This window comes from Orbicella franksi, chromosome 7 (genome assembly GCF_964199315.1).
Source record: "Orbicella franksi chromosome 7, jaOrbFran1.1, whole genome shotgun sequence".
NCBI classification, from domain to species: Eukaryota; Metazoa; Cnidaria; class Anthozoa; order Scleractinia; family Merulinidae; genus Orbicella; species Orbicella franksi.
The window spans coordinates 7,898,004-7,911,357 of NC_138151.1; the positions used below are offsets into that span (position 1 = coordinate 7,898,004).

Sequence of the window (13,354 nt, forward strand, 5' to 3'; positions counted from 1 at the left end):
AGTTTCCTTAAAGCACTTGGTAGTGTGGCCTAGTCGTTAATGGCTTTATAACATGTTTTGCTTTTTTCCCAGTCCGTTCTTGGCCTACTGACTTTGGGCATGTAGCCATTTCGGGTATTATAACCGTGTTGTTGGTTCATGGTGGATCTGAATACACCGAAATGTTCGGGGATGCCACCTTTCATTGCATCTTGCACAACACAACACCGATGACCGAACCGCCTCGCATGTAAAGATACCCACCGCAACGACGTCAGAGCCTCTGCTGATGACATTTTCGACTTAACGATCTTCTTCGCAAAGCGATCTTGAAAAGATTGTAATTGTTTCATCTGTGTTTTTAGACCAGGCTGGTCACCCCAGATGTGTTAGGCTTATCATAATACAGTTGTGAATAAATACTGTATGGACCAAGCCCAGGTTTATGTCCTTCACAGAACTAAATCTCCAATAGCTACCTCCAAAAACAATAACCTATTTTTCTAGACTTCACAAAATGTAGGTTCTTACACGCGGGTTTTAAAAACCGAACTAACGATTAGCGCTGCTTGCTATCATATATAATTGCAACGACGATGAACGAACTTTGGAAAAAGTGAAGGTCTGTTTTCCGAGTTTTCTGGTGTATCCGCTGAGATTGAACGGCGGAAAAACACAAGTGCACAACCGTATTCGGAATTGAAGACACGTTGGCGTGATTATCGAAAGACGCAGCATAATAATGAATTTCAAATACTAATAGGTGATTTGGGTGATGGCGCCATTAGACTACAACTACCAGAATCCTTCACTTTTTCTGTTTCTTATGCTAATTAAGGCAATTGTTGGTTAAACCCCACTGGGAATTCAAAATTTAAATAATAAAGAGAAAACGAAAGGAATTCTGGTAGTTGTAGTCAAATGACGACAACGTGCAAATCTGCTGTAAAGAAATCACTTTATTTAAGTCATGGTATTAAGCACTGCTGTGCTAATAAGGAACACATTAAATCGAGAAACAGGCACTGTAAATAGAAATGAAAACTTGTTAAAATCACAACTGGTTGGAGGCCGACCAGTTGGCTATTTACAAGACGTGGACGAGTTGAATTTGGGACTACCAAACACAAATCCATCTAGTGGCAGGGAGGAGGATTTGAAACCCGGACCTTCGTACTACAAATCCAGCGTCTTAACTAATAATAAGCCCCCCCCCCCCCGCCCCCCTACTCCCCCTTATGTTAAAATCTCCTCCTGTATACTTTTCAATAATTTTGTCGGCAAACGAGAGCACGAGGCTTCATTTAGTTGTTGGTCCAATAGCTGGAGTTAACTACTGCTCTCTGAGTTTATTCTGTTCAGGAGTTTGTCGACAGTCGAGTTCATTTACTTTCGAAACTGATTTCTTTTTCAGTATTAAGCATGCAGTCTATACAGCTTGACCGGTTCTCTGTTTTAGTTTTTACCTGTGATTTTACACGTGTCTACTTAACTTAAAGGTGATTATAAGCTATATACTGCGACAGCAATATAATTGTATATATATGTTCACTTTAAAACGTCAAACTTCAGTACTTCTTCAACTTGCGAACTTCTGTGCGCCTGTCCAAGCAAGGTAGTTAACGGTACGTTATTTCACCGTCTTTATCACAAGAAGGCTTTCATGCGCTGAACGATTTCACGTAACCCATCAACCCGGAGGCTAAGGAATCTCTGACGACCACGTGCAAATGGCCAGGGTCTTTCTCAGAATGGATCTCCAATTTAGCTCTGGGCACATCCTTCCATTTCTGAAGCAAATCTGACGCTAATTGAGATGGTGGTTCCCAGCCCTCTTTCCTCTCCACCACATCACTTTCTTTATATGAGATGGCGCCATAACGGATGACTGTCTTCAGCATCAGTGCCTTCTTGGGGGTGTCGCTTTGTTGATCTCCGTTCGGATCCATTGCTGGAAATGAAACGTACTGCCATTCAGGCGTAGCAGCATCACTGGCACTGGATTCATTCTCCCGAATTTTTCCTCTCCACCAAAGAATGACGCCTTTTTGCTTAAGAATCAACTCTACTTTGTTGGTGATATCGATTTCTTCACTCTGTGATAATGCCAATTCTTTCAAATTTCTGTCTGAGCAAATAATGACGATAGCTCTTTTTTCTAGACGCAAAAAAGCATGAAAAAAAATCAATTTAAATAAAAGTTGTATTAGATTCAAGTCTAGTTTTAGACATAAACATTGGTTACGAGAAATTAGGGTTAATGTGGTACACGCCGTTCATTTCACCCCCTAATTTAGGTGCAAAATGCAAATATTAAACACCGGATGTGTGGGGTGGGGGATGGACTGAGGGTGGGGGAACCACTCAGGGAGCTAGCACTTGATACCACCACTTTTGGCCTGGATCCTGAAGAATGACACACGAACATGCAGGGAATTAATTATTTGACATTTGAAATTGGCACCTGAAATGAATTTCACCTTTAAATGTCCTCGTTTCCAAAACTCTGATAACGAGAAACCTGTTCCAGGCTTTCGGTCCGTGAGGACAATCGTATAAGCCCGCGGGCGATTAGCGGGGTCTGGTAGAGAAAAGGAAAGGGAGACCCCTCCTTTTCCCTACAAGATCCCGCTCGTCGCCCGCCCGCTTTTCCGATCGTTCTTACCGACCGAGAGCCTGGACCAGGCTAGAAAACGAGGAGACCACTAATGGCAACTTGATTTAACACCTTAACGTGTTAAAGGACAAACATGCCTTTCTCTCGAACCTATTTTCTAGCCCCCTTAGCATTCTTTCCAGAATCTTCGAGAACGTAGTTTTTATTATTTGTATTTTTGTATTTTTTTAGAGGGCCACACTGAGTTCATCAGTAATGTTAGTTACTTTTACGTGTCACCCTCATAAAATAAGGTCTCTTACTTAATTAATTACTTACTTATATCCTGAAAGAGCCATCCATGTTTTGGTAGCCTTAGTTAACGCCCTTAGTGCGCTTCTTACCTGCTACTTTTTGAGCCTCCATCAACAGATCTGCGATAGCTGACCTCTCCCAGTTGTTTCTCAGGGTAGCCTCTTTCAGATCACTCGCCAACAGTCCAAGAGCACACATTGTTACCGATTGTACTTGCAGATGCAGCTTCAGCTCTGTTGGGCTTCCAATACACACATCCGGAGGGGGACGCATGCTCGGTAGACAGTACATGTGGCTGACAACTGTGGCGGTAGCCTCGTCACTACAGAGGATCATTAAATCTGCAGTTCCTGAGAAACAAGGAAACAAATGCAAGCTGAAACGGTGATCATGTTAGCCTGTGGTGTAAGTAAACCTATCCTGTCTGCTGGTGTACCGACTCTTCTCCCTGGTTAAGACAGGTTTTTTTTTAAAGTTTTAAAACAGTTGCGGTTCAAATAGTTCTTGATTTGACAATGGATTCCATACTCTCACGTCGGATTATATAGTATGTAGTGTTTACGGCTAATGATTGACTGTTTTTCGAGCACGAGTAAGGTCCAATCCAAGACACTACTCATTTATCTGAATAGTTTCGCCATAAGTGTCACTTAAAACCCAGAGAGAGAGAGAGATGGTAACTCAGGTTGCTTTCAAGCATACACTGAGCAGAAATACAAGTAGCTAAAAACAGCCATAAAATGACTTTTCTCTGGGAAGAAATTAATTGTTCACTGATAAATATGATATGCTGTTTTAAATCCATATTTTTAGTTTTGTAGCATATTTATCTTTCACATTTAAGCAATACAGGATTTTTCTGCGTTTACACAGCCTCATGAAAAACATGAGGGGGACTGGGAGAATTCGAGAGAGTTATGCAAACCTGAGTGTTTAGACTATTAACTATGGTTTAGATGAGGCTGTGTGAACACGGAAAAAAGGCTTCTGTTGCTTTCATAAAAAATTTCTTGTCACAACAGTTTTTGCATGCTCTCATCCAAACACACCAATCAACTAATGAGAGCGCGCGTACTATCTTAAATATTTTATAAAAGAAACTGCTTTACCGCGTGGTTTTGCAGCCGTTGTGCTCGCGATTTCTTCTTGTCTCCGACGTCCATCGATTTCTAGTTCGGCAAACGACTGCAAAGAAAGAACGATGACAACCTGTGTTAACAAAGAATCGACCGGCTCAGGTTAAGGAGTGCTCCTACAATATTTGTATTCCTTATTCGACTATGACGCCGTTAGACTATATGAGAACAAGTCAAGAAACACACAAAACACACGAAATCGTGGTTTCGCCAATTGAGGACAGAGCCCACCAAAAGACGCGGAGAGACCCACTGAACAAGCAGCCTGACACATGCATGGTTAAATATAGCGATGAATAAGCACAAGTCGTGTAAGGAAACCTGACCTATAAACCTAGAATCAGGAAAAAAAAAATGTCTCGAACAAAAAACTGGATACAACTATTAAATGTTAGGCATCTTTTGTCTCTACTCATAACATCAAATTAGCAATCATACAATCATCCAATGGTACTCGTCAGGACTGGAATGGCTTTCCCCTCTTTTCTCAATAATAGTGAATTATTCATTAAATTGTCTTCATCAATGGATCCGAGCGATTTGGCAATAAACATACCTGCACTGAGGAAATTCATGTTGTTTCAGTTTCGCCAGAAATTCTCGGTTCAGGTCTCTCAACATTATTCCAGACACAACAACAAATACAGTAACACGGTGCTTCGGTCGACAAATTGCAGCTCCAATTTTTGTCTCCTAAATACTGAATATATTCGACACGTTACCCGGCTAGTAATTTAATTCTTACAATAGAAACATACTTCTTCAACAGACGCCGAAGCTGTATCTGATTTTGGTCTCGCTGCCATCCCCAACTGAGGAACAAATTTGGATCCTGCTTTGCTCGGATCAAAGAAATGCAGCAGTGCTTCCTCGTGGATTGATCTGTGCTTTTGGTTCCAAGAAAACACAAGGCTTTTTCTTCCGTCACGAAACTCCTCTTTGAGCTGTGGACTTACTACCCTCAGTGCCCAGCGTGACAAGACATTTTGCCTTTCCTCGGCTTCGTCCTTGTAGTTGCTATCTCCACCAATAACCACGACAACTTTGCCACCTTAAATAACATCAACAATGGAAACTGTACATGTCACGAATGGTTTTCTCGTCGTTTTACCAAGCTTAATAATATAATAACTATATACATTTACTATCGCTTAATTTGTATTTCCAAAAAAGAGAGTGCGAGCTCATAAAACGTCCAAGGCAATAGTGCACTCAGTGATTGAGTGATTCTACTGAGCAGCGTCTCCAACCTCTTCAGAAAAAAATGGCCAAATGGTTTTCTAGGAAGTTGACAATAAGGCCGTTGAAAAAGATGCGAACTTTTCTCCCCTGGGCTAAGTAAAACCGTACACGTTTTATGACAAATCAAAGGCACAAAACCATTCTAATTGATGAAAGTTACATGGCTTTGCTAGTGCTGATGAATCACCGGAAACGAAGCCAGCCCGGGGAAAAGGGGGGTGCTGGAGTAACTGATTCATAATGCTTGAAAAAAAAAAAAAGCCTTAACGTGTTAAATTATTTTGCTCGTAATGTTGCTTCTTTAACTGGTTGATTGACTCGAACATTTGCACAACGAAACCACGAGTGAATGCTTTCAGTTTCCGTCATTTTTTATCAGCTTTTTGACACTCCCGTTGTTTCAGTAACATCCAGGTTCGGCGTTCCATTTCGTGTTTCATTTTTTCCTCTTCTCATAATATACATATAGTGCCCCACCTCTGGTTTTTCGATTTCGTTTGGAAACGACACATGGGGCAATAACTAATATAATCGACGAAATGGCTGGTCTGGCTCCTAAGTCTATACAGACGAATACACTCTCGTATACGTTCGAAGGTGAACGAATACTTAATATTTTGATGCGTTTTGGCCTCTTGTTCACCTGACGTAAACAATATTTACGATCATTGTAGACCTTCGTGTACTTTCTCCAGAGCTGAGTGGATAACCTCGTGAACATTTCAAACAGTGATTTTCCCCTAAACCATGCATGGAAGCGAATTTCTGAGAAACTTATTTAATTCGTCACGTAGAGTTTACTAGAAAGCGAAACTGATCGGAAGAATCTCTGTACGATATCTTATACTCTACTGCTACATAATTTCGCTAGACTTACTCCATTTTTCAAGATTTGGTGATGGAAATACATCGTTTCATCCCTACATTAAAGCTTGCAACCCGAAAATCTTTGATACGGATTCCAGAGTGTACTTTTCCACTTCCACTCTGAGAAGGCGCAAGGTTTAAACAAGTAAACATTTAACTTACCAGTGGCCTCTAGTAACGCTCTGTAAACCTTAGTATATCCTATGTTCACGTCGCTTTCGTTGATTGACAGCCGAGATTCGTTTGCATGGACGACAAAAAATGCGAAATCTATTGTAAGTCTAGAGATGGTGTTCTCGCATATTTCAGACATGTTTTTGAGACTGAAATAATGTTTTGATATCGTAATGGTGAAGGGAAGCTTTTCTCCGACAGAACGAAGCAGAGCTTCTACCACGCGTAGATCGTAAGTTTTGTCACAGTTGAAGAGATGCACCCGTTTCTTTTTATCCATTACTGCTGTGAAGAAGTAAAAGCGACAGTCTTGAACAGGGTTGATCTCCGATATCGCTTCCTCTGTGAGTCACCGAAAATACAATTTCTCAGAAATTGCGTTACACAGCCTTCCGAGTTTTCACGGAATGCTAAGCAGCATTATTGTCACGCAATTAACATGATCACAGATTATAAATAAATTCTATCAGACACCATTTAAAAATATGAAGCGTTTTCTATTTATACTTTCTTTCTTTTTTTTTTTTTCTTTCAACACAGATTTCCTTAACAGTCTCGAGTTATTATAGAGACAAATGATTTTTACATCATTTTGGTCACTTACATCGTGGCTGACTCGCGGTCACTCGCGGCTGAAGTCTCGTAAAGCATCAAGACAACAGATGAGACATTTCCTGTGTCTTAAGCGCGCACCCCACCATTTACTCGCAGAATCTTACGCTTTGCATATCTCTCATTAAGTACGATTACAATTCCATGCAAAAACACCCAACGAATTCCCATAAAGAAAAGTAAACTAGCTCGTCCAGGGAAGCTAACCCAACGCTCCCCACCCCCCCCCCCCCCCGCCTCTCCACACACTGCACACACACACACCCTCCCCCCACTTCCGAGACAGTTTTTCAAATTGAATTCAGCTTTGCAAGCAGGAAGCAAAGCATACTTTGGAGACTTAACTTGGGGAGTTTCAGCAGATTCAATGGGGTTTGACTGTGCAGAATTCGAGGTTATTTATTTGGTGATTAATTGATGTTTTTTGCTGTCATTTTATAGCGTACATGTAGAATTATGAGGGAAATTTCTGGCTTTAGAAAAGCTGACCAGTGGGCCGGTCATACCATAAGTAAACGTCGTTGGTGTAGATTACTTTCAGTTTTCACGGGGTAGGGCATATCCGAACTTTGTAAATTTTACCAAAGCTTCCTTAGGGAGAAAAGTTTACACCGAAAACAGTCCTTATTGAGGACAAGGCCAAAATAAATCGACAGATAAATTGAAAAAGCAATGAGCGGTACGAAATGAACACGAAATGTACGTCCAAAAGGGAGGGAGTGGGATTCGGTTGTGGCTGTGGGTCACTCGTTGAGCAGTCCCCCATCCACGCCCCACCCTGTAGTTTGCGTTTTCTTATAGGCTTAAACAATGAATTGATCGTTTATCTTTTTCCTACATATAAGAGTGTATATTTCAGTTCGTTTAGTGTGAGTTTAGTGAAGGTAGTTTTGAAAAGAACTGTTGTAGGTGACTGACGTTTCGACCACCTGAGCAGAAGGCATCTTTGAAGTCTTGTTTCTTGGCCACTAAATAGAGGTAACCACTGCAGGCATTCCACAATGGATAAATTTCGCAATAAACTAGCAATTCTAAAAAAGTTTCAGTCATCCGTCTACGTTTACGCTTATATTTACAGAGCAACAACGTTTACATAATAATATTGTATTTAATGAGTAAACAAATTAATGAATCGAAATATAATTATCTCAAATATGTTTTACTTAATCGTAACCGTGTTCAAGAACTTAACCGCCTAAGTAATCTGTCTGACAGACCTAGTTTATGTCGAATATCGATTTTTATCTTTTTATCCTCTTGACGACATGAATAGATATTGTTAACAAATAAGTGCAGAGAAAAAAAAAGTGGAAAGGGCAAAACAACGTAAACTAATTAATATATGCCCTTTAATTAAATACATTTCTTTTAAGATAAAACTAGTAGAGCTAGTATGAGAGGATAGAGTAAACACACAGTAAATTAATATACAATGTTAGAATTATTAATACCGCCGAGCAAGATAAAACTGGTATAGATAAAGTAATGTCATTTACAGTCATCAGTAGTTGGGCAAAATTATCTTTTATTTATTCCAAAGCATTTTGGATTCAGGAGTTGTAAGAACACACTTTGAATTGTGTAATTATGGTGTTCCTATACTAGAGACAGGATGAGGTTCGAAGACTTTTATGAAATTAGGTGATACATGAAATATTTGGCAGGTAGATAATTTAACAATGTCAGGAAACTTAATGAGGCCAAGTTAATTTGATCTTCATGACTTACCTAAGCTAGATTGGGCAGACATTCACGAGTTCCAGGAACATTGCTTAGCTGAAGTATATTTGCTTTATACAAATAGTTAAAATCATGATTTACACAGTAGAAACCCAATTTCTAAAATTATTACAAAATGAAGGTGAAAGGAAGAATAGCTCGAAAGATAGTTCGAGATATAGGGGGTGAAATTATGCAGTGAAATAGATTTCAGGGAAATGACACTATACGGTTTGGTTCGAGCCGTGGAGTAGTTCGGGAAATCGAAGAGTCAAGAAATCGGGATTGAGCTACTACTCTAATCTATTTAGCAGACAGCAGCAGAAGTCCCATTTTTTCGCCACATTTACGCACGTTTTTTGTTCATGTTTTTATAGACCGGTCATTTTAGTTTGCCGACAAAGAGCTGTCACTGAAATGCGACAGTTCATTATTCGTTTTTGCTTTTACAGAATTTTTATTCTTGTTTGGTTGTGTGAACCTTCACATAATTCAATCAATATAGATACTGTTACTGTATACTTAAATCGCTTAACATCTGCTAATAAAGCTTAAACTGTGACCGAGGTCTTGAAAATGCTGCCCGAGGCCGCACGATCGAATAAAAGCAGACTCTAGCGAACCACACTATTAAATACGAACAGCATATGCTTCTGATACGAAACAAGAAAAAGAAATAAAACCGTATGTCCAAGAAAATGTGGGGACAGGTCAACACTGTCGTCTACAAAACTTACCAATATTGTCTTACTTTCACAGCGGAAGCAGCATCCCATCACAAACAGATTTTACAGGGATCAACTTTTCATACAATCAAAGACATAGAACACTAGAGGGCTCGGCAAGAGGCAGACTGAAGATCCACATAGATTTCGTTCTTGTTCCTGTTCAGATTTAAGAGCAGTTCCGTCTGGTTGCCTATCGCTCTCCTCTGACAAACGAAAAAGCACAGCAAAGCACATTCCTTCAGAAATGTCACGCATAATTTATTTACGCAAAGCTTGTCACGAAATGGTCACTATGTTCACGAAATGTTCGCGAAATGCTCAGAAGTCCGTGATTCAACCCATGCCTCTGCGCGGCCAACCACACAGTCAAGATGATGGGGGAGGGGGAGGGGGGTGGGAGGGGGACGGGTTTGGAGCGGCACTTGCAGTTGCTTGGGTGGAGTAAAATGCTGACTTTTAAGTATTTATCCTACGAAGTAATGAAGTCTAGTTAAATGAGTGGAGCACTAATTTTCGCAACCTTAATTCCCATTAACTACTTTTACTTTAATAACCCAATGGTGCAGAAGGCGACAAACGTATCAAACCACCAGAGATTTCTTTAATCTTTATTGTAGTTGATTAGTAGATTCTGAAGAGTAGATCTTTGTGGCTTGGAAGAACTAATACGATGAAGCTTGAATACAATTGAATGTTCGCAATACAGACGCTGATCGCAACTGAACTCGAAACCTAAAATTCTAGTCCTAAAACGAACTATTCATGAGCTGTCAAATAGAGGAAAACGAACTATTCATGAGCTGTCATATACAGGAAACCGCAATCGCTAAACTATTTTTCATAGAGAAACAGAGAAAAATAATCTCGCATATTTCGATAACCACGCATTGTTTAAAGTCACCCATTCTTCGTAAATCACGGGCTGTTCGTGTTCATGTTCATAGATCACGCAACGAGTGTAGAACTGTTCACAACATCCAACATTTCTGAACATGCTAGTAATCAAAGATTAGAGTAGTGCGTTCACGCGCGTACTTTGCATGTTTGGTCTACTTTGGTGACTTGGTGGCGTTCGAAACTAAGTTTGGTCGAATGACAGAAAACGATCTGCACGTGTGAAGTTGAACTAGCGTCGAACCTAGGACAACCTAGCGATGAATAGATTATATCTTGCGGTAAAATTGTCTTTAATTAATAAGTATTTACTTGTACTGCGCAAAATATTTTCTAGGAAAGGCATTTGAACTGTTGGCGACACTTATATATAGAACTCAATTCGCCAACACTTGTAAGAAATATTTCTTGAGAAAATAAAGTTTGACCAGCTACTCTTCAACACAGCGCGTCGCCAAATTATATTTTGTTTTTGTCCTTGTTAACAATGCTCGAATTTACATCTTGTTTTCACAAATGAAAAAGGTGAATTAACCATTCTGACCGCAAAACACGGCCTTTCGGCGATCGAGAGTTATATAACACAGAAAGATTGTTTCTGACAACCAATTATGGCCACAATGAATTTGCTGAGCTACAAATCGGAAAATCTATTTCTTTTTCTGACCCCAGATCTGAGGGTCATCATGGCCATTTGCCGAGCTACACGGAACATTTGTTTTCTTAATTACCCCAACTCATGGCCATTTGCAGTCACCGAGCTACAAAACATTCTTTCCTGATGACGCAGGTTTCAGTTACTTATTGTCGAAGGTTAGCGGGCCAAAATACACACAGCTTTGCAGAAATCATACACACTTCGAATCTATACGGCGAATACGTGACTGCCTGCATGCGCTCATGACGTAATTTGCCCCGCTGTGTCGAGGAGGGGGGGGGGGGGGGGAGGCAAACGTGAGAAACATTCTCGATACAAACTGGATTAGGATTGCGGTACACTACGTGAACGCAATAGACTAAACCACAAGTGGATCATACTACTGTTCACTATTCAGATTTTTCCTTTTTCGCGGTTAGTTTCTTTTGCGTCATTATAATGTTTAAGATATTGTCCTTATTTCGCCTTAATTTCGTTGCATTTATTGAGAAGTAATTTTTCCATCAATTCGTGCTACATTAATTTTAAATACTATGAAACTCTGGTTATAAGCTCTGGACTTTAACAACTTCATAAGAGTTTTGGGCGCGCTTATAAACAGGTGAGGAGCTTATATTTAGGGCCGGGAAAGAGCTTATAAGCGGTATGAACGCCGAAAATGACATGATAAAAGAAAACCTGAGACTAAAATGCAGAACCATTACAGTCTTTCACGTTAAACTTTGACCACCAGAGAAAATTTCTGGAATGATTATTTCGCGACCCGATTCAGATGTAGGATGAAACCGCAAAAGGTAACGGCCAAAACGCAACACGGATTAGTCACGACTTGACACGGAACAACGAGCTGGCATTCTCTTCCACGACAAATCTTCAATTTTAACGTTCAGTCAAATACTGAAATCGTTCTTTTTCTGTTTCAGTTTATGTATAAGCAAAGAATAGATATGAACGATATATTACGGAAAAGCGATGTTGAATCGAGCAGAAAGGATCGCAAAACAATAAACATTAATTCCAGAAATTTTCTCCGGTATTCACGGTTTTAAGGTGGTCGAACACAGTTTTCGCGCGCGCTTTTGCTGATGCAATTCAGTACGCGCCAAGGATTGCAAAAAACAAACATGCCGTCAACAGAGTGATCATTTCATTTACTCAACACCCGCACTATCTGTGCTATTTTTCTCTATAACTGAACGCAGTGTATTGATGGCTTTAGTCTTTTATTACAAAGATATGTTAGAAAAGGTAACGATGCAAAGAACCCAGCAATTCTCAGCTTTTTCTTCGTTACCGAAAGAACCCAGTTAAATGCAGCGCATGCGTAGTAAGTCAAAAAATTGCAATTGAATGAAAAATTGCACTCTCGGAAATGCACCTATTTCTTGAGAACCACTCATTAGAATTTCACATAATTTGGCACGAAAACAGACTTAAGGAAATAAGTAACTGGAGTATTGAAAATAATTGAACTTAAACAAAGGAAATTCTAGATATTCCAGTGAACCTTAAACAAGGGATAATTAAAGATCTGTCTGTTAAATTATTAGCAAAATGGTGTTAATTTGTGAGAATCGTTACAAGCTTGTTGCATGCAAATTATAAAGAAAATCTAATGACTAGATTTTCTACAAATAAACAAAACCGATTTTAAAAGCCTGTTTATATTTATTCATGTTGCCATGGCAACGGCACATACGTCAGCTTAACCAAAACCAAACTTTGTGTTGTTAACTTGCTTGCTGCCATTTTTGGCGACCGAGGGATCAAGGGTTTTAGAGAAAAAGGTGAATGAAACACAGGTATCAAAAACTTTGTTCAGCCACATTAAGGAATAGACTGTAAATTTAGATGTTTTATATTTACTAGTTTAAAGGGAAAAAAACCCACGAAGCACAAAGGTCATTGTGTGGAGCTCGCCTCAAAATGCCAAATATCGGAGGTATTATCAGTATATAGGCCAAGACCTCTTTATAAAAACTTTAACAGTCCTTAAAGTGCGCAGTTTAGAACCCCTTAAATTGTGCACTTTGTACTCCTTAAATTACACACTTTAACACTCCTTAAAGTGCGCAGTTTAAAACCCCTTTTAAAATGAGAATACTCGTGGGTAGCAAGCAGCAACAACTGGAAATCTTGTACAACTGTATTTATGAATTGTGACGATAAGTTTTCTCGGTAAGCTACTGTAAATTTCGGACTGAACGGACACTTAAACTGACAACTGGGGGAATCTAACTCTTGGAGAGCACTGCTCGGCTGCGGGAACGGAAATTCGTCACGATTTCCTGGTACACGAGGATCTACTTCAATGGTCTTCACTACGGACGTCAAGGAAGAGACATAACTTGGTCCAACAGTAGTTTATTCTGCACTCTAACGTCGAGGGTGAAATTGACATACTCGGCGGAGTAGCCGCTGTAAAATCGTAACG

General features: G+C 39.8%; 1 protein-coding gene across 1 annotated transcript; it reads right to left on the reverse strand.

Annotated features, from left to right (window-relative positions):
- Positions 1-1,303: 1,303 nt before the first annotated feature.
- LOC145493324 (uncharacterized) lies at positions 1,304-6,644 on the reverse strand. The gene is made up of 5 exons (XM_081472768.1): positions 6,298-6,644; positions 4,785-5,077; positions 4,000-4,075; positions 2,980-3,240; positions 1,304-2,137 (listed from the first exon to the last, which is right to left on the reverse strand). The coding sequence occupies exons 1-5, from the start codon at positions 6,587-6,589 to the stop codon at positions 1,641-1,643; spliced, it is 1,419 nt and encodes a 472-aa protein (XP_081328894.1). The 5' UTR covers positions 6,590-6,644; the 3' UTR covers positions 1,304-1,640.
- Positions 6,645-13,354: the final 6,710 nt, after the last annotated feature.

What these genes read in the sequence shown, in the direction of transcription:
- LOC145493324 (XM_081472768.1), bottom strand. Translation starts at nt 6,589, where the DNA reads ATGGATAAAAAGAAACGGGTGCATCTCTTCAACTGTGACAAAACTTAC. An exon ending in AGCGTTACTAGAGGCCACTG is followed by an intron (nt 5,078 to 6,297) that starts GTAAGTTAAATG and finishes ATGTTATTTAAG; the next exon opens with GTGGCAAAGTTGTCGTGGTT. An exon ending in AACGGCTGCAAAACCACGCG is followed by an intron (nt 3,241 to 3,999) that starts GTAAAGCAGTTT and finishes CTTGTTTCTCAG; the next exon opens with GAACTGCAGATTTAATGATC.